This window comes from Procambarus clarkii, chromosome 71, assembly GCF_040958095.1.
Source record: "Procambarus clarkii isolate CNS0578487 chromosome 71, FALCON_Pclarkii_2.0, whole genome shotgun sequence".
Classification (NCBI taxonomy): Eukaryota; Metazoa; Arthropoda; class Malacostraca; order Decapoda; family Cambaridae; genus Procambarus; species Procambarus clarkii.
Window position 1 is genome coordinate 15,737,288 of NC_091220.1, and position 21,585 is coordinate 15,758,872.

Consider the following 21,585-nt stretch of genomic DNA (forward strand, 5'->3'; position numbering starts at 1 on the left):
TGGTAGCGGTGGTGGGAGCTGGATATTGGTAGATAATAGTGAACTAGACAACTGGTAGCGGTGGAGGGGGGCTGGATATCGATAGATAATAGTGAACTAGACAACTGGTAGCAGTGAAGGGACCTGGATATTGGTAGATAATAGTGAACTAGGCAACTGGTGGCGGTGGAGGGAGGTGGATATTGGTAGATAATAGTGAACTAGGCAACTGGTGGCGGTGGAGGGAGGTGGATATTGGTAGATAATAGTGAACTAGGCAACTGAACATAGGAGGCAGGTCCATGCCAGCCAGTGCGGTTGAGTGCTGCTTGTAAAGCCAGTGGGAGCGGACGCTTCCATACCAGTGTCGTGTTGATATAACATATTATCTTTTTACTTTGACGTCAATAACCATTCACGTGAGGAGTTGTTGTGATTGTCAGTTGACCAGTTTAGGGAGAAATTGTTGTAATTGGACCCATGAGGGGTTGTGAGTGTGTGAGGACTGGCTAGCCTTGATATCCACTACGACCAGGAGTGTGTGTAAGGGATTCCCTGCTATGTCTTCCATGCTGCTTCATTCATCATGAGGTGAGTGTCTCATGTCTTCATTCATCATGAGGTGAGTGCCTGTATCATACTGATTCATCATGAGGTGAGTGTCTCATGTCTTCATTCATCATGAGGTGAGTGCCTGTATCATACTGATTCATCATGAGGTGAGTGCCTGTATCTCATGCTGATTCATGATGAGGTGAGTGCCTGTATCTCATACTGATTCATCATGAGATGAGTGCCTGTATCTCATACTGATTCATCATGAGATGAGTGCCTGTATCTCATACTGATTCATCATGAGATGAGTGCCTGTATCTCATACTGATTCATCATGAGATGAGTGCCTGTATCTCATACTGATTCATCATGAGATGAGTGCCTGTATCTCATTCTGCTTCATCATGAGGTGAGTGCTTGTCTCCAATGCTCATTTACTCATCATGAGGTGATGCCTCATTACATAAAACTATACTATAATTAACATTTCGTACTCATTAGGTAAACTAATTTGCCTACAAAACAAAAAGCTATTGGTTATTAGGGTAAATTATCCAGCCTTACTGTAGTCAAGTAAGCCAATAGGCCGTAAAAAAATATATAACTAATAATTTACCCTGTAAAATAATGTAAATATAATCTCTAAAATTGTAAATCATTTAAAGAAAAATAAATATAAGTGACGGGTTTAAATTCATGCTCTGTGATAATAGGAAATACTTGTTAAATGAGAATTATACTTCTGTATATGTAATGTAGTATTGCCTCGTAAAATTTATGTATATATGATTTATAATTTATTTTATTAAATAAAGATAAAAAAAATAGCCTCTAGTCTATGGCCACCTCTGGAATACATATATATTACAAAAGTATAAGCTGTAGCCTATTGGGAACCTCTGGCATACATACATATTACAAAAGATATGTATTCAATGCCTCGTTGGCCAAGCATTCACTGACAATTCTTGCAGCAATTCAGTTCTTCACTCGACATTACACTCTGTTCTTCATTCTACATTCACTCAGTTCTTCACTCGACATTCAGAATGTGGTGTTGTAGGAACATGAAGCTTGTGTTTTGAAATGGTGTGGTGTACATTTCTGAGAATATATTATTTTCCTGTTATCTGTGACGATCTGAGGTATATATATGTTATCTGTTAGCTTTAAGCATGTTTAGTCCTTCTGGAAATATATACAGCGAGAGGGTTACCCGCTTGTTGTATATACATAGTTGAATGATGGGGTATGCTGAGGGGTAAAGTATACTTGCTGAGTGGTCAGTATAAGCTGTTGTGGTGGTCTTAATAACCCTCCAGAGGCTGGTTGATCTTGTACAGGCATCGAACCAGGTCCCTCGTAGTTATTTTCTGAGGCGTCAGTGTTGTGTTGAAGGCTGTGGGTGTAGTGGAGGAGGCGTCAGTGTAGTGTTGAGGGCTGTGGGTGTAGTGGAGGAGGCGTCAGTGTAGTGTTGAGGGCTGTGGGTGTAGTGGAGGAGGCGTCAGTGTAGTGTTGAGGGCTGTGGGTGTAGTGGAGGAGGCGTCAGTGTAGTGTTGAGGGCTGTGGGTGTAGTGGAGGAGGCGTCAGTGTAGTGGAGGAGGCGTCAGTGTAGTGTTGAGGGCTGTGGGTGTAGTGGAGGAGGCGTCAGTGTAGTGTTGAAGACTGTGGGTGTAGTGGAGGAGGCGTCAGTGTAGTGTTGAGGGCTGTGGGTGTAGTGGAGGAGGCGTCAGTGTAGTGTTATCATGGCAGTGGTGGGAGGTGAGTCAGCCAACGGGTCCTGGTGGTGAATAATATAACACAACTCGTCATGCGTATCCTGTTTACACTGACAAATTGTTGTTACACGTCCCTGGTTCACCCTTCTCTGTGGGGGTGTAGTGTCCAGTACACAGGACCACGTGTGTGTGTACACAGGAGTGGACGGTAGAGCGACGGTCTCGCTTCATGCAGGTCGGTGTTCAATCCCCGACCGTCCACAAGCGGTTGGGCAGCATTCCGTTCCCCCTACCCCCTCTGTCCCATCCCAAATCCTTATCCTGACCCCTTCCCAGTGTTATATAGTCATAATGCCTTAGCGCTTTCTCCTTATAATAACCTTACCACCAAATCTATTGAGTCCGATGCATAGGAAACGGATATTATCATGGCATTTGGTCACCCGGATCAAGTGGTTGTAAACATGAGGTCAGAGAGGGTTCACAGTGGTCTCCCCTCCACCGCCAACACCGTCGATGCAGTGAAAGTAACGCAGGCCAGGAGGAGATTACGTGTACGAGATTTCACTGTAAAGTTCATGCTAAAACTGTAATATTACACATGTGATCACTTGGTCACAGGTTGAGATACGTTGGGGTGGGATAGCCTGAGATAGGTTGGGATAGGTTTGTTTATAGAGTATGGATGAAGTAGAGAATACATTACTACTACAAGCGGACATCTCTACACTTACAGCCTACCACTGCCTCGTAATTCACAGTCTCTTGCCTTTCTCACTTATGTGTGTCTCCACCTCTCACTTGTGCTTCCTCGCTCTATTTGTACGTTGTCTAGAAATGACGCTTCCAGATCATCACTTTTTATCCATTTTAGTATCTTGCACGGCATGATCATGTCTCTAGTCCCCTTACTACATACTCACACTACTCCTCGGTGTGTGTGGGTTGCAACCCGCTCCCGCACAAGACAGTACATATATAACTTATTGCTTGTAGTCACTATTTGGCTGATTAATAAGTACATATGTGGTATATGTCAAGTTATATTTTGTTTTTAAGGTACAAGTGTGTACTGTAGTCGGCGGCCTCGATATATGAATCCAGTGAGGCATTGTTTAATGTTTTTCTTTATTAAATAATATACAATATAAAGGTTATATTTACATCAATTCACAAGGGAAAATACTACATTTATACATATTTTATATAATTGACATTGCTTAATAGAGCCAGAGTGCTGGGATAGCCTACCTTGCAGACATTCAATCGCAGATCTTCTAAGAACATCTTAGTAACGAACAATGTCTCCCGTAATGTAAGAATTTCCACCATCTGCCCCTTAATATAGGAGAAATAATGACTACTATCGTCGACTATTCATACCAATAGGCATGCACGAGGCTACACGGTCACACATGTACTGAAACTTAGCTCACTCCTGATAAATTATTCGGCCAGTTTGGAGAGACATTTCAACATTATTGTAGTAATTGTAATCAGTAACAGCGATATGTAATATAGAAGGATAGTATTATGATCGGTATTAGATAAAATGTTACCGGTAAGATTGATAACCGGTAGACATGGCCAGCAACATAGCAGTGCTCAATATGGCTAGCAACACAGCAGTGCTCAACATGGCCAGCAACACAGCAGTGCTCAACATGGCCAGCCACACAGCAGTGCTCAACATGGCCAGCCACACAGCAGTGCTCAACATGGCCAGCCACACAGCAGTGCTCAACATGGCCAGCAACATAGCAGGACTCAACATGGCCAGCAACATAGCAGGACTCAACATGGCCAGCAACATAGCAGGACTCAACATGGCCAGCAACATAGCAGGGCTCAACATGGCCAGCAACACAGCAGTGCTCAACATGGCCAGCCACATAGCAGTGCTCAACATGGCCAGCCACACAGCAGTGCTCAACATGGCCAGCAACATAGCAGTGCTCAACATGGCCAGCCACACAGCAGTGCTCAACATGGCCAGCCACACAGCAGGACTCAACATGGCCAGCAACATAGCAGTGCTCAACATGGCCAGCAACATAGCAGTGCTCAACATGGCCAGCAACACAGCAGTGCTCAACATGGCCAGCAACATAGCAGTGCTCAACATGGCCAGCAACACAACAGGACTCAACATGGCCAGCCACACAGCAGGACTCAACATGGCCAGCCACACAGCAGTGCTCAACATGGCCAGCAACACAGCAGTGCTCAACATGGCCAGCAACACAACAGGGCTTAACATGGCCAATATAACACAAAGCCTCGTCTTGGTATTAGATCAGAGGCAGAACAATAACGTCAGCTGGCGCCGCCTCCACCAAATACTGTTGGCGGGACGGAATATTGAATGTGATTTTCCTATGATTGATGGCATTTTGAACTGCGTTATTTTGATGTTACACGCTAAGATCACACTTGCAACCCCCCATATTTATATACTTTTGGGGGGATAGGGGGGAGGGGCTATAGGTAAACCAAAAATAAATCGTCTATGGATGCAGTGGATAAAAATTAGTTTGTAAACAATTGCGTTATAGCCTAACATCCAAGATTAACAGTGCTAAATTATCCCAATATACAATACAATGTTGTAATATACAATGTTGTATATCCCAATATACAATACAATGTTGAAATTCAAGTCCTATATATATAAATATTGACCTTGAAAGCAATTTCAGCGCGTTTAATATGCTAAACGAGGAAGGTCCAGGATCTTGTGCAAGCAACCATAGCAGTCGCTTTGTCCAGCCACCATACCCGGCTCCACCTTCACTTGCTTCTTAATGCATCCGGTTAATTGTCCCATCCTTAAACGTATGGTTAACCAGTCAGGAGGTGATTAAAGGCAGCGTCTGGGATGCTCTCAGACGTAGTTTCGAATCCTCGTCACGGCCCTTGTAAAGCATTCGGACCAGCAGTACAGCACCTCGTAGCAGATCCGAGCCGGATCTTCCAGAGGGAAAGGTGATATTGGCCAAGGTTAAGGTACTTGGGAACTCCAAGTGAAGGTGGCTGTGCGCTCCCAGGTTAATGGGGGACTCCTGCTGCCTCTTGTAGGAGAAAGTGACCGAGGGTGGGGGTGTGGGGTGGGGGGTTGATGCTCCATGTGCTGGTGGAAGGTTTCTTGGGTGGCCGCCTGGCTGTGATGAGTCACTGGTACTGTCTACTTTGATGAGTCACTGGTACTGTCTACTTTGATGAGTCACTATTGCTGTGTACTTTGATGAGTCACTGGTACTGTCTACTCTGATGAGTCACTATTGCTGTGTACTTTGATGAGTCACTGCTACTGTCTACTCCGATGAGTCAGGAGCCTGCCGTGTTCATAACCTAGAAACCATTGTGCCCGCCTGGCCTCCACTTGCCTATAAGACGCCTGAACAAGTCTGTAACAAGGCTGTTAGAGTATACACTAACTAACCATACTGAAGAAGTAAACGCAAGACATACACACTTACGCCGCCGCTGTCCCTCAGCAACCCGTTCTCGCATAAGACAGTATATATATGACTTATTGCTTATAGTCAATATTTGGCATATTAATAAGTACATATATGGTATATTCCAAGTTATATTTTGTTCTCACAGCCTGAATGAGCGCCGTACTGAGCTTCAAGTTTGGCCCTGCGTCAACTTAGACTTGATGCTTGGTTAAGTCCAGTTCCTCTTGAGGGTTTGGTGGAAATAGTGCACAAGTGCACTCTATTTTTGAGTGCCTCTAATGTTTACATTATACACCTGATTGGTGTAGTTGTACACCTGCCTTACACACCTGACTGGTGTAGTTGGACTGTAATCAATAACGAGAGAGAGAGAGAGAGAGAGAGAGAGAGAGAGAGAGAGAGAGAGAGAGAGAGAGAGAGAGAGAGAGAGAGAGAGAGAGAGAGAGAGAGAGATAAAGGAAGGAACTAGGGCAAGATGGAGAGAGAGAGATCTCTATACCACAATGTGTTCTAGCGAACTATTGTAGAACAGTCCGGCGTTGTTCTAACTTTCGATAAACACCCGCCAGTGTGGCTGTTTGTTTGTGGTGCAGTTGTGGTTAATGATTGATGGTGGCTGAGAGGTCAGAGACCCCTGTAAGTCTGGGACACACAGACACAGATACACGCAGACAGGCAGAGACACGGGTCTCAGATACGCAGACAGGCCCGCAGGCAGACGCAGAGTGGTGCTGAGGGCAGGGGGAGGGTGCGGAGACCCACCATGACGCTACTAAGGTGAGGCTCGGAGCAAAATGGCGAGAAGGAAATTCATTATTTGGGTGTGAGTGGTGGTCACGGGGGTGAGTAGTCCGGCACTTCTTGCAAGAACCTGTACAAGTGCCTCTTGAAGACGTCCACCCTTTGTTCCAGCAATGTTTTTAATGCTTGCTGGGAGGGTGTTGAACAGTTGTGGACCTCTGAAGTTCAGTGTTCTCTAATTGTGCCTCTGGCACCTCTACTCGACTTGAGAATGGTCCAGGACGGACCGAAACGTCGTCGTCCCTTCACCTTCTAGTGTGTGGTCTGGTCAACACTCTTCACTGGTTCTATTCTGCATTTCCTTCCGTATCTTTCGCTCCAGCCGGTGGCTGAGCGGACAGAACACTGTACGCGTGATCCTGTGGTCCCGGGTTCGATCCCGGGCGCCGGCGAGAAACAATGGGCAGTTTCTTTCATCCTGATACCCCTGTTACCTAGCAGTAAATAGGTACCTGGGAGTTAGTCAGCTGTCACGGGATGCTTCTTGGGGGGTGGAGGCCTGGTCGAAGACCGGGCCGCGGGGACACTAAAAAGCCCCGAAATCATCTCAAGATAACGGTAGTGTGGTTGACAGGCGTGGACCACCAATTCCACCGTGGTTCAGTAGTTAGGGAAAGTCTAAAATCTCAGCTGGGCAGCGGTTAGTTGCTTCTGGGATCTTTTCTTATTAGGGCTGCGCATAGTACAGTGGATAGTCTCTCACTCGTGAGGGTTCGTGTTTCGAGTCTGCTAGTGCCCGTCTCCTAGCTCTCCTAGTTCCAGAGGAGTTCCTTAAAGTTCCAGATCAGTTCCAGGGGAGTTCCTTAAAGTTCCAGATCAGTTCCAGGGGAGTTCCTTAAAGTTCCAGATCAGTTCCAGGGGAGTTCCTTAAAGTTCCAGATCAGTTCCAGGGGAGTTCCTTAAAGTTCCAGATCAGTTCCAGGGGAGTTCCTTAAAGTTCCAGATCAGTTCCAGGGGAGTTCCTTAAAGTTCCAGATCAGTTCCAGGGGAGTTCCTTAAAGTTCCAGATCAGTTCCAGAGGAGTTCCTTAAAGTTCCAGATCAGTTCCAGAGGAGTTCCTTAAAGTTCCAGATCAGTTCCAGGGGAGTTCCTGGGGTAGTTCCGTGAGAATTCCTGGAAAGCTATTTCAACACAGGGAGGAATTACCGTCGTTGATGCATTGAGGGAGTCCACGCACCTGTTGTTGATGTGTGTGTGGGAGGGTGCCGGAAGTGGCGGCCATTGTGGGGGAGGAAGAGTGGGTGGTATAGGTGGCAGTTAACAATGGGTGGTATATATGGGGGTGGACAAGACGCAGGCTTACCAGCGAACCACACAAGCACGCAACTCGACCTTCAGCTGCCCTTCTGCCTCGTCCCATCATTGTCTCCTCCATAACATGGTCACACACGCGTCTCACGCACCAATCACTTGGTCTGATTATAGTTTACTTTATAACTTCCTGAAGTCAGAGGCGTAGTGATTGTTTTTATTTGATTTTGTGTTACAAATGTTATTATCTACTTCCTATCTATGGTTAGGTTTCATTACGTTTTGGTTATGTTAATATGGTGTATTATTCTCAAACATGTGAAATATGAACTTCAAAAACTATTTGAGCATCCCCTAGAATTATATTTACAGAAAACCAAATCCTTCAGACTGTTTCAAAGAAAATGAGTTCAGCATATAGTTTTATATGCACTTTAATAAGTTCTTGCAAGAAGTGCCGGACCAACCAGGCTGTAGTGGATATGTGGATCTGCAGGCTGCTCCAAGCAACAGCCTGTTGGACCAAGTTATCACAAGTCGAAGCTCTTCTTGAGGTTATCTTGAGATGATTTCGGGGCTTTAGTGTCCCTGCGGCCCGGTCCTCGACCAGGCCTCCACCCCCAGGAAGCAGCCCGTGACAGCTGACTAACACCCAGGTACCTATTTTACTGCTAGGTAACAGGGGCATAGGGTGAAAGAAACTCTGACCATTGTTTCTCGCCGGCGCCTGGGATCGAACCCGGGACCACAGGATCACAAGTCCAGTGTGCTGTCCGCTCGGCCGACCGGCTCCCTGGCCTCAGGCCCGGGGAGTAGAAGAACTCCTGAAACCCTCTCCAGGTATGTTCCAGGTAGTCAGTGGGTGAGGAAGTACCTGTGCAGCCTTCAACGGCTGTGGTGACAGTTAGTCTGGTACTAGTTATTTTGTCGCTGTAGTTCCTCCAGGTGCTTGTTAACCTCATCTCCAATGACTTTATATCTTGTAGTCTGACCTCTGAACTTCCATCTTCCAACCTTGGTCACCAAGCTGCTTCATTGCTTCTTGGAATCGCTCCCGGGATATTATATATATATATATATATATATATATATATATATATATATATATATATATATATATATATATATGTATATATATATATATATATATATATATATATATATATATATATATATATATATATATATTTATATATATATATATTGTTGGTTGTGGAGGTGTGGGAATGCGGAGGAGTGGCATGGAGTGTTGAGGAGTGGAGGCGAGTTGTTTACATTAGCACTGACCACTACTGAGCTCCTCCACTCACCATCCTCCCTGCGCTCCAGGCTGTTCTTCTCTCCAGTATTACGTAATGCTGTCCCTGGTTACATTATATGCTGAGGGACACGTGTTATAAAACATTAAAATGTTGTGGCACAATATTAAGAGCGCGGGAAGTTTGAAGAGTTCAGTGTGTCACAATGATGTTGTAAATACTTGAATTGACACAAAAACGGTATTTCTCGTGTACACCTGAATTCCTAGTGTGTCAATAGAGATATATTTAGTGCGAGGGGACTTGCGTATGGCGGTTGAATGGCGGTGTTTGGTGTCCGTGAACAGGTGAAGGTCGCTCTGCGAAACAGAGTGGAGTGGGAACAAAGGCGGGTTTCTTTAGACTATTTACCGCGACAGTCAGCGGTCACTATAGCAAGACTGCGCGCCATTGTTGTCCCTCTGGCGCCCGGCCTTGTGCGGTGGTGGTGGGTGTGTACTCTCCTGCTTGTGCTCGCTTAGTTGTGCTTCCGGGGGTTGGGCTTTGTCTCTTTGGTCCCGCCTCTCAACTGTCAATCACCTGGTGTACAGGTTCCTGAGTCTACTGGGCTCTATCATATCTACATTTGAAACTGTGTATGGAGTCAGCCTCCACCACATCGCTTCCTAATGCATTCCATTTGTCAACCACTTTGACACTAAAAAAGTTCTTTCTAATATCTCTGTAGCTCATTTGGGCACTCAGTTTCCACCTGTGTGTGGTGGTGGTGGCTGTGTACTCACCTGGTTGTGCTCACTTAGTTGTGCTTCCTGGGGTTGGGCTTTGGCCCTTTGGTCCCGCCTCTCAACTGTCAATCACCTGGTGTACAGATTCCTGAGCCTACTGGGCTCTATCATATCTACACTTGAAACTGTGTATGGAGTCAGCCTCCACCACATCACTGCCTATTGCATTCCATTTACTAATTACTCTGACACGAAAAGTTCTTTCTAATGTCTCTGTGGTTCATTTGGGTACTAAGTTTCCACCTGTGTCAACTTGTTCTTGTTCCATCCGTGCTGTAGAGTTTGTCTTTATCCACCATGTCAATTCCCCTAAGAATTTTGTAGGTGGTTATCATGTCTCCTCTTGCTCTTTTCTTTTCCAGAGACGTGAGGTAAGGCTCCCTTAGCCTTCCCTCGTAGCTCATACCTCTCAGTTCCGGGACTAGTCTGGTGGCATACCTCTGAATCTTCACTAACTTTGTCTTGTGTTTAACTTGGTATGGGCTCCAGGCTGGAGCTGCATATTCCTGGATTGGTCTGACATAAGTGGTATACAAGGTCCCTCTGGAAGATCGTTTACATTTTTTAGAAACAGGTTGGGTCCAAGTCCCTGTGGGACTCCGCTGGTGACATCTCGCCACCCTGATGCCTCCCCCCCCCCCCCCCCCGTCACAGTTACTCGCTGTTTCCTGTTACTTAGATACTCCCTTATCCACTGCAGCATCTTATCTTTTACTCCTGCCTGTTGCTCCAACTTTTGTAACAGCCTTTTATGGGGTACTGTGTCAAAGGCTTTCTGACAGTCCAAGAAAATGCCTGGCTGAGTGGGTGACAGGTGTCTGGCTGAGTGGGTGAGAGTGTCTGGCTGAGTGGGTGAGAGTGTCTTGCTGAGTGGGTGAAAGTGTCTGGCTGAGTGTATGACAGGTGCCTGGCTGAGTGGGTGACCCCAGCAAGTGGCACTTGTCCCCCCCCCCCCCCTCGGTGGCCTTCAAGAGAGTGGGAGGAGGGAGGACGCGGTCTGGCTCAAGAGGAAACACAAATGTCACAGGAAGGGACAGATGCAGTCCATCATGGCGTCAGCTCTCCGCTTATCTGTGCTTCATCACCTCGCCCCCCCCTTCACCCCCCCCCCCCTCGCCGCATGCACAGAATTTCAACTTTGCAAATTTATTGCAATCGTTGAGTTGTCGCCTGCTGGTGGAGGGGCCTGATGGTGATGGCCTGGCCCCTCGCCGTTGCCACCTGTGTGTGGGGTTGGTGGAAACCAGAAACTTGCAGGTAGCCTCAACCAACTTTGCAGGGTAAATGGTCTGGGGTTGGGGACGGACATAGGTTGGTAGGGGGTAGGTCCCACTTTGATTCTATTAAGAGGGAGTCGTGCCTAATAGTGACCCCGCTCTCCCCTCCCCCCCTCCCCATGTAATCAGTGAAGTGTGGCTGACTGAGTCCCTAGATTGTTTGGTAAATAAATGAAAATGTGTGTTTGAAGCTGGAGGATGCGGAAGAGAGGAAGGAAGAGAGAAAAATGGGAAAAAGGAGGAAGAGGGAGTGATGAGGGAGAGGGGAATGGAGGGGGAAGGGAGAGTAGAGGAGCAGAGGCCTCGCTGCACCACTGTGGCCTTGGAGGTCGGGGTCAGATGGGTGTGTGCTGGTTAGTCTTGTACACAAGTGGCCACGTCTGTGGTAGAAACCAAGACGCATCTGATGCGTTAACATGGTCGCAGGCGGCCATGTGGGGGGGGGAGAGGGCGATCATTACCATACTGTTACCAGCTTGATTAATTCTATTCAACGTAAGCGTTTGTGCCGGCTAAAGATCAGCAATATAAATTAACCTTCTTGCAGGCATTAGTATTATTTGTTTTAAGATAATGAAAGGCTGGGGATTAATAATCTCAAGTTTATGGCACCTTTTAAATCCCTTTTCAGATTACTGTTCCATTTTTCTGCGTGTGTGGGTGATTAAACAGTAACCCGTGCTGGGACGGGTAGGACAGTACACGGCCTTAACCCAAATTGATGCTCTGAGCGCTGATTGATTGATGAAGATTAAACCAACCAAAAGGTGGCACGGGCATGAATAGCCCGTAAGTGGTGGCCCTTTTGAGCCATTACCAGTATCAAGAGCTGATACTGGAGATCTGTGGAGGTGCGACTGCACCCTACGTGACGGGAGATGTCTCCCGGACCAAATGGTGACCAAATGGTGGCTCTGAGCGCGCTTCCTCTCCCATATTATGTTCACTGATGGCTCCCTTTCCCTTGCTCCTCTCCCATGGTGCAGCTGGAAGTGCAGGTGTTGTGACAGTGGGAGGTGGCTCATATCCCCACGAGTATGGACCACGTGTAGATACCTGGGCCTCCACTCTTCAAACAGAATTGTTTGTCATAATCCTTGCACTCGAACGAGTATAAATATCCACAAAATCGACACCTTAGCTTTAGGTGACGCCTTGTCACCTAAACCCTGTCACCTCCTTGACTGCCCTCAACTCCCTAAGGAACAACAGTGACGTGTTTGTGTCTGAAGTTACACACAGATATAATGAAATAATCAATGAGTCAGAGTTGGGCTCATGTGGAGTCCTTCCCATATTGGGCACCGAATGCATGATAGAACTGATGAGATAAAAAATGATGAGATAGAACTGATAAAAATGATTACGAAGAGATTACTTACACTGTCTTAGAGCAGCCTGAGGGGCAGTAATATACCGGAAACTGCGACAAAATAGACTTCATGCAAATAGATTGAATAGCTGTGGTAGAATTCTTGCACGTGTTGGAGACTGAAGTACATGTGGCGATGGAAGAGGTGATAGTAATTGTAATGAGAGTGTACAGGTGAGGGGAGGAGGGGGGTGTACACCAACAGGAGGGGGGTGTACACCAACAGGGGGGGGGGGGGTGTACACCAACAGGGGGGGGTGTACACTAACAGGGGGGGTGTACACCAACAGGGGGGGTGGTGTACACCAACAGGGGGGGGTGTACACCAACAGGGGGGGGTGTACACTAACAGGGGGGGTGTACACCAACAGGGGGGGGGTGTACACCAACAGGGGGGGGGTGTACACCAACAGGGGGGGGGGTGTACACCAACAGGGGGGGGTGTACACCAACAGGGGGGGGGTGTACACCAACAGGGGGGGGGTGTACACCAACAGGGGGGGGGGTGTACACCAACAGGGGGGGGGTGTACACCAACAGGGGTGGGGTGTACACCAACAGGCGGGGGTGTACACCAACAGGGGGGGGTGTACACCAACAGGGGGGGGTGTACACCAACAGGGGGGGGGTGTACACCAACAGGGGGGGGGTGTACACCAACAGGGGGGGGTGTACACCAACAGGGGGGGGTGTACACCTACAGGGGGGGTGTACACCAACAGGGGGGGGTGTACACCTACAGGGGGGGGTGTACACCAACAGGGGGGGGGGTGTACACCTACAGGGGGGGGTGTACACCAACAGGGGGGGGGTGTACACCTACAGGGGGGGGGGTGTACACCAACAGGGGGGGGGGTGTACACCTACAGGGGGGGGGTGTACACCAACAGGGGGGGGTGTACACCAACAGGGGGGTGTACACCAACAGGGAGGGTGGTGTACACCAACAGGGGGGGGGTGTACACCAACAGGGGGGGGTGTACACCAACAGGGGGGGGGTGTACACCAACAGGGGGGGGTGTACACTAACAGGGGGGGGTGTACACCAACAGGGGGGGGGTGTACACCAACAGGGGGGGGTGTACACCTACAGGGGGGGGTGTACACCTACAGGGGGGGGGGTGTACACCAACAGGGGGGGGGTGTACACTAACAGGTTAGGAAGCACTGAAGCAGATTCCGACGGACCAAACCGGTATTCAGCGCTTCTTTTCATGATGACACGATTAGAAAAGGTGTTTGACTGGCTGTGTTGATCTCCCTGACTGTTGAAGGCCTCCGCGAGGGCTATGCATGGGATAATCTCCCTCGTATCGTGTCTTCCCACGCGCCAGAAGGATGCGAAATGGGTTCTCATTCTATCAATGAGAAGTATTAGATGTTGGGAAACACTAAAGTTGAGTTTTTATCAAACCTTTGCAGCGTCCTCTTCAGCTATACAGTGCGTGGCGGTAGACCTGAGTATATTACAGTCGTGTCTTAAGGAGTTACGACCAATTAGGCATGGTAGTTACCGCCTGTTAAGGTTGCAAGAATAGCGTGCATGGTAAGGCCTAATTATTTAAAATTAGCCTACTCGGGGCACGGCAGCTCTGGCAACACTGTCTTCACTGCCGGGGAATTGCTCAGTGTATAACAGTGAGAGATATTGCAGTGAGAGACATTGCAGTGAGAGATACTGAAGCAGCATCATCAAGCCACAGGAGGCTGAGGACCCCATCAAGTATCCACAAGCCATCAAGGAGACCGCTGGCTTCAGCCGTAGTCCTAAATTCCGGGTTCGATCCCCGGCGGAGGCGGAAACAAATGGGCAGAGTTTCTTTCACCCTGATGCCCCCCCTGTTCACCTAGCAGTAAATAGGTACCTGGGAATTAGACAGCTGCTATGGGCTGCTTCCTGGGAGGGGTGTAACAAAAAGGAGGCCTGGTCGAGGACCGGGCCGCAGGGACGCTAAGCCCCGAAATTACCGTACCCCCAACGGTCCTGTAGATGATCTACCGTGCCCAACGGTCCTGTAGAAGGTCTAGACAATGGCGACGATACGAGTTTAGTCTCGCTCGAACCCCGGACTGTCTCCAGACTGGAGAATGGGTTGCTACATCATTGATACTGGACTGGATGTCACAGCAAAGTAACCGCCCAAACCCGTCCTGACGCCCTCGGAGGCTCAACTATCCTCATACCCGACTATCCTGCATACCCGGCCCCCCTCCACCTCTATTCCATGCAGCTACCCCCGACCCACCCGGGTATAGCAACGTTTATCCACTCTCCCTTCCTAAAAGCCAGTTGTGGATTCTCTTCAACACTGGCTTGGCTTCGGTGTGTTGCCGGGATCACTTGTTTCTTCACTGTACCTCGAGGCTCGGTGTGTGGAGGGGTATGGCAGGTGTGTGGAGGGGTGAGGCAGGTGTGTGGAGGGGTGAGACAGGTCTGTAGGCTTATAGGGAGTAAACAAAGCACACCTGGTGTGGCTCAGGTGTGTCTGGGTCTGCTGCTACAGCCCGCAGGCCCTTGACAACCTGTGGTGAAGACACGCACTCTGCAGGCTTGCCGCCACACACCTGGTGTGTGGTGTTGTCTGGTGTATATACCTGGTGTTGTCACCACACCTGGCCTCTCTGCCTGGTGTGGTGTCCACCTGGTATTTCTACTACATCCGACTAAAACCCGTGCACTAAAACAGAAGCAAAAAAGAAACAGGGAAAAAGGAGGAAACCCCACCTCCATTTAATACTTCGACCCAAATATCAGAGTAACAAGGTTAACGCGAATAACCGAACTCAATTACGGGCTCACTATAACCCGTGTTACATAGACATTTCGTTCTGAGTAGCTAAATCTTAATCAACAATATACTACACCCCGAGGAGAGACAGGAAGAGAGATGAGGCCTGCGGGCCGCTCCAAGCAACAGCCTAGTGGACCAAACTCTTACAAGTCAAGCCTGGCCTCGGGCCGGGCTTGGGGAGTAGAAGAACTCCCAGAACCCCATCAACCAGGAAGTCAATTATATGTTCCCTGGGGGAAGTAAATGTTACTTTCCAACTATTCAAGTCTCCAAAGGATGGAACATGTCCATTATTCCCCTATCAGACGTTGCTGTGTCTGAGTATGTATATTCTGACAGCTTGGGTAGACATCTTTAAGGCTTAAGGAGGCTGCTGACTTATCTACAGCTGACAGAGGCAAAGGTCACAGAGGAACGTCATATTTTACTGCCTCTGGAACAAAAGGATTTGTTACCGAGTGTAACGTGGATACTCGAGTACAATCTGCGAGGCGGGTAATGTATGGGAATTATCAGTGGTGAAAAGTTCATATACTCTATGATACAGAGGCTGAGTATGGATATAAAGTACAGCAATTCACTTAAATGGTGTTTTTTGTTTAAAAACACGACGCCATATTTGTTTGGGTTGCAACAAAAACAACAAACAGGGACTGACCCATTCACTGGGAACAGGAAAGTGATGTTTCCTGATGTTATTTATGTTCATAATTTACCACCTGTACAAATTTACGTTAAAAAACTTTTAATTTTCAAAAAAATGTATTTAAACAAAACACAATCATAAATTAGGACGATTGTTAGGCTTGGGAACCCCGTCTGAGCCATACACATGGAATGCATTAGGAAGTGATGTGGTGGAGGCTGACTCCATACACAGTTTCAAGTAATTACCTAAGTGTAGTTACAGGATGAGAGCTACGCTCGTGGTGTCCCGTCTTCCCAGCACACTTTGTCATATAACGCTTTGAAATCATAAGTGTAGATATGATAGAGCCCAATAGGCTCAGGAACCTGTACACCAGATGATTGACAGTTGAGAGGCGGGACCAAAGAGCCAGAGCTCAACCCCCGCAAGCACAACTAGGCGAGTATACAGGAAGGTCGTATTGACCTTGGTAGTACTGGCCGTCACCGCCTCGCCCACGGCTGGCGCTGTCTTCCTCCGTAATGATGACCGGCAGTATTGCTCCCTCGCCCCTGTCTCCACCCGGGGGTTATCATATCACTGGTGTTGTTTCAAGCGTAGGCTACACACACACGTATGCACGCAGGTGTTGGGTGGATGGAGGCCTGCTGTCTCCTGCATTATCGGGCCTCTACGGGTTGTGGTATCATGTTCTTGACGTACAACATATCACTAGGTCATTAGAGATTGGCGACACATCTTCATTTTAATCTGCCTGGTGAAGGGGGAACTATCAGGGGGAAAGCGCCAAGCCATTACGACTATATAGCACTGGGAATGGGTCAGGATAAGGATTAGGGATGGGATTGTGTGTGTGTGTGTGTGTGTGTGTGTGTGTGTGTGTGTGTGTGTGTGTGTGTGTGTGCGTGCGTGCGTGCGTGCGTGCGTGCTGTCTATGGCAGCTTCAAAGTCCATTGGGGTTAGGGTGACATCTTATATATGGTTCGATGTTGGTATCATATTCTTGAAGCAATTTGTTGGTGTGTTCCATCTTGTTGTCCAGCGGTCATTTTGCTGTCTTCTTGTCATAATACTTCTCATAATTTTATCATGGCCAGCACAACATAGTCGTGACGACCTATTAATCCGCCCTTGAACCATTATTAACTCGTGTACCAGTAACCTACTATATACACTGGTCTTACAAGAATCTTAACCTTTTAACGATTATAGACCCAACGAGTATAGATTATTAGCGATTTTAACGATTATAGATTATTACCCAATATGTCTACATTATCATGCCAACACGACTTCAAAAATATAGGGATGGGGGTAGAAATAGCCTAAACTAATCTATCCCTTTGAGATGTATTGTCTCAATAAACCATACTTGAACTTCAACTTGAACTTCAAAAATATAGGGAGGGGGGTAGAAATAGCCTAAACTAATCTATCCCTTTGAGATGTATTGTCTCAATAAACCATACTTGAACTTCAACTTGAACTTCAAAAATATAGGAAGGGGGGTAGAAATAGCCTAAACTAATCTATCCCTTTGAGATGTATTGTCTCAATAAACCATACTTGAACTTCAACTTGAACTTCAAAAATATAGGGAGGGGGTAGAAATAGCCTAAACTAATCTATCCCTTTGAGATGTATTGTCTCAATAAACCATACTTGAACTTCAACTTGAACTTCAAAAATATATCAGTAACTTGGTTACACTTTACATATGAAGAGTTGGAACAGAACAGCTGTAAAGAATAAGGATGTTATCATTTCTTTCTAGGTAAAATAAACGACAAAACATATATATATATATATTCCAAATAACTATGACTAGTGAGATTCTTAACGTGTTTGGTGCACTCAAAACATGGCATCAAGCTACACTTACTGACGGTCAGAGTTAATTCTAATCTAACAACAACTTTGTTTTCAATCTGTTTAAGAGACTGAGTCCCATACCCCATTATTTGGTTGTCGTACCCCCCCCCCCTGCCCTGAGGGCTCTGGATACCCCCCACAGGAGGATGGATGCCCCCCGAGAGCTCTGGATGCCCCCCACAGGAGGATGGATACCCCCCGAGAGCTCTGGATGCCCCCAGAGGGAATTGGATACCCCCAAAGGGCTCTGGGAACCCCCAGAGAAATAGATACCCCCACAGGGAAATGGATACCCCCCGAAGGCTCTGGATACCCCTAAGGGGTATGGATACGTCCTATATTAAACACTGGTCACATACCAGTACCCAATTATCTAGGTGATTAACAACCGACACTGGCCCCGTAGACTAAGATCCTCCACTGTGTAAATTGCATGGGAAATGATGTGTCCAGTTCTGCCATAAGCCATCGGGTTCTCACGCATAACCGGACGCTTTCCTCCAAAATACTCGTTGTTTTGTATTATATTATTTGTAGTTGAAGTGCAGCTCTTGAGCGCCAACACTGATGCAGCAACATGCACAAGCATTCTTCTTCAACCTTGAACTGACGTCATATTGCAAGGGGCCGGAACCGGCGACTCTCAGAAACTCGACGTCACACACATTGTGGGAAATTCATTCGGCGCGTGTGAGGTGGTCCTCCCGTCTCACAGGAGGGTGCAGCTCATAACACCTCATGTAGTAGGCTTAGAGCTCGCTCTTCCTAAAGCTCGTAAAGTCCTATCCACTTGGGCTGGACGGTCTCGCTTCATGCAGGTCGACGTTTAATCCCCGACTGTCCAAGTGGTTGGGCACTATTCCTTTCCCACCGTCCCATCCCAAATCCTTATCCTGATCCCTTCCAAGTGCTATATAGTCGAATTGGCTTGGCGCTTTTCCCCTAATAATTCCTCTTCGTATTATCAAGCTTAGAGCTCTGCCTGCCTTAGCTCATCTTGAGCCTTAACCCTAATACTTTTCCCATGAACGCGATGTGCCAATGGCTTTACAACCTAGGATAGCAGCACATTGCTGTGTATACCTTTGTTTATAAAAACTAAACCTGCTTTTGTTTCTTAGTTTGTCACTTTTATGTATTGACATTTGTTTCTCATGGAGTTTAAGTGACAATTAGCTTACAGCACTTTTGGATAAACTACCGTAGAACTTCTAAGCAGACGTTTCAACCACTTTTAAAGATTTTCAAGTCATAGTGTTTCTCAAGAATATATTTTTAGGAATGAACAAGGCATCTAAGAATATATTATACAATGTCGTTTTCTTTCTTTCTAGGTGATCACCATCAATAGCAACTGTTCAACAACATCCCAGAACAGAAAGATTGTTCAAATGATCCATCATCATCATCATGGCATCATGGATGATACTGGGCCTCCACCTCTTATACCTGTGGACGCGCACAAGTTATGCCAACATTGCATGCAGCAAATGCGAGAGGAACCGAAGCTCTAATCAGATTACCTGCCCAGATTCATTTCACGCGCAGAAATTCACAGTCACATTAAGTGACCTCAAAGATTACCCACAGAGTGCTTTAACTCTCAAGTGCCATCATAAAGCGGAAAATATCAATATATCACTAATTGAGGACTGTCAGTTTTCTTCTGTGAAGTATGTACGTTTTGAACGGTGTCCTTTGTTTAATGTGTCTTTCAGCGAGTTCTTTCAACAAATTGGTATACATCCAGAGAATGTGACTTCTCTCTTATTTGTTGATGTTGGTCAGAGAGATCAATATGACTTACAGGAGTGGCACCTTCAAGGTCTCGGCAATCTTAAGAATTTGTTGTTTGATGGCAATCAATTTTCTTCCATACCACAAAATCTATTAAAAGCAACTCCAGAGTTGAAACATTTTAGGTTTTCTATCAATAAATTGGAAACTCTCCCACAATCTTTATTTGCAAGTACACCAAACCTCACAGAAGTTTATTTGCATACAAATGAGTTTACTAGTTTGCCAGATAATTTGTTTGCAAATCTTCCCAAATTGACAAATTTGAGCTTATGGAAGAATAACTTGACTGAAATTCGTCCAGAATTATTATCAACAATTCCAAATCTGCAGTCTCTTGAACTTTCACATAACAATATATTACACCTAGATTCAAAAGTGTTTTCCAATCTTCCAAACCTTAGAAAGATTTTGCTAAATACAAACTCACTTGAATCTCTCCCTGTGGATATTTTTCATAACTGTCCAAGTTTGGAAATTCTCAATGCCGAATACAATAAGATTCCTGCATTGCCTTCAGAGCTATTCAAGAATTCAAAAAAAATTGATACACTGGAATTCGGCAATAACCAAATTGCCAACATCCCAGAGAACACATTTCAAGGACTAAATAACATGGTCAAACTGAAATTAAACAGAAACAGTTTAAAAAGTTTGTTTCCTAATGTGTTTGCAGACCTGACAAGTCTTGAGACACTGGACCTGCAGTCAAACCTGCTGGAATATCTTCCACATGGCTCCTTTGATAACTTGAGGAAACTGAACACATTAGTTCTGAAAAACAATAGCCTAAGTGAACTACCTGATAATATTTTTAAGAACTGTGAAAACCTCAACAATCTCCATGTGAGCCACAACAAGATCAATGTCCTCCACAGCTCTTCATTCCCACATCCAACTTCAACCCTTCAAGTTTTAGATCTGAGCAACAACAATATATCTTTTTCTTCAATCAGAAATAGTACATCAATAGCTTCTCAAGAGATCACAGTTGAAGAGCATTTTCCTCTTTCTGAACAAATAAAACTACATGATTTGAGCCTAAGCAGCAACAGCATAAATGCTGTACCACAGGCATTTAGTACAGAGTTAAAAGAGCTAGCAAAACTAAATTTAAAAGGAAATAATATTGAATATTTGGAGAGCAATGATCTTTCATTCATGTCAAATGATGTGATTGTTGATCTTAGCTATAACAAAATCAAAGGTATATCCCTACAAGAAATGGAATATATTCATTCCCAAAAGACTGTTAATGTGTATTTTCAAGGCAACCCATTGATTTGCAACTGTGATATCTACCAGCTTGCAAGACTGTTACAAGGAAGAGCTGAAGAGACTGAAAACATGTTCCAGCTTAATGTTATAGATCAAGATAAAGTAAAATGTTCATATCCAGAGAAGCAGAACATAGAGTTTCCTGTTAAGGCGGTTAACACTGAGAGTCTAGTGTGCAGACTTAAGAGCTGTCCTGCCATGTGTACTTGCTTTACACGACCCCATGATACAATGTTCATCATTAACTGCTCATATCAAGGTCTCAAAGCCATACCAAAACTAAAGGATAACTACTTGCCTGAAGGAAACCTCTCAATAACTTTAAATTTGAGAAACAACTCTATTACAGACTTGAGTGGTCTTCAAGACCCGGAATATTCAAGTCTTGTGAATCTGACAATACCAAATAATAAGCTATCATTTATTAATGATTCAGTTTTACCTCAACATTTGCAAGTTCTCGACATCCGTGGTAATAACTTCACATCTCTTCCAAAGTCAATATTAGAGCTTTTTAACTCTTCATCTGTTATTCTTAGTCTGGGAGACAATCCCTGGAGGTGCAACTGTGATCTTGACGACTTACACAATTTCCTTCGGGAGCCCAACAGAAAGGTAAGACATTTATAATAATAATAATAATAATAATAATAATAATAATAATAATATTTAGGAAAAAGTACATACATACAAAATGGAATACAAGAAGAATGTTAGATATCTAGGTAGGCCGAGT

At 45.9% G+C, this 21,585-nt stretch overlaps 1 protein-coding gene across 2 annotated transcripts in view; it reads left to right on the forward strand.

The window, feature by feature from the left end:
* Positions 1–287: 287 nt before the first annotated feature.
* LOC123745580 (protein toll) overlaps positions 288–21,585 on the forward strand; it is a 33,388-nt gene continuing 12,090 nt past the window's right edge. Inside the window, exons 1-2 of one of the 2 annotated variants that reach the window (XM_069312084.1) lie at positions 288–570; positions 19,109–21,464. In XM_069312084.1, coding sequence (XP_069168185.1) covers positions 19,185–21,464 — 2,280 coding nt within the window. In that variant the 5' untranslated portion in view covers positions 288–570; positions 19,109–19,184. Of the gene's footprint in view, positions 571–642; positions 666–19,108; positions 21,465–21,585 lie in introns of those variants that run through there. The other variant, XM_045726251.2, reaches the window with a different exon arrangement.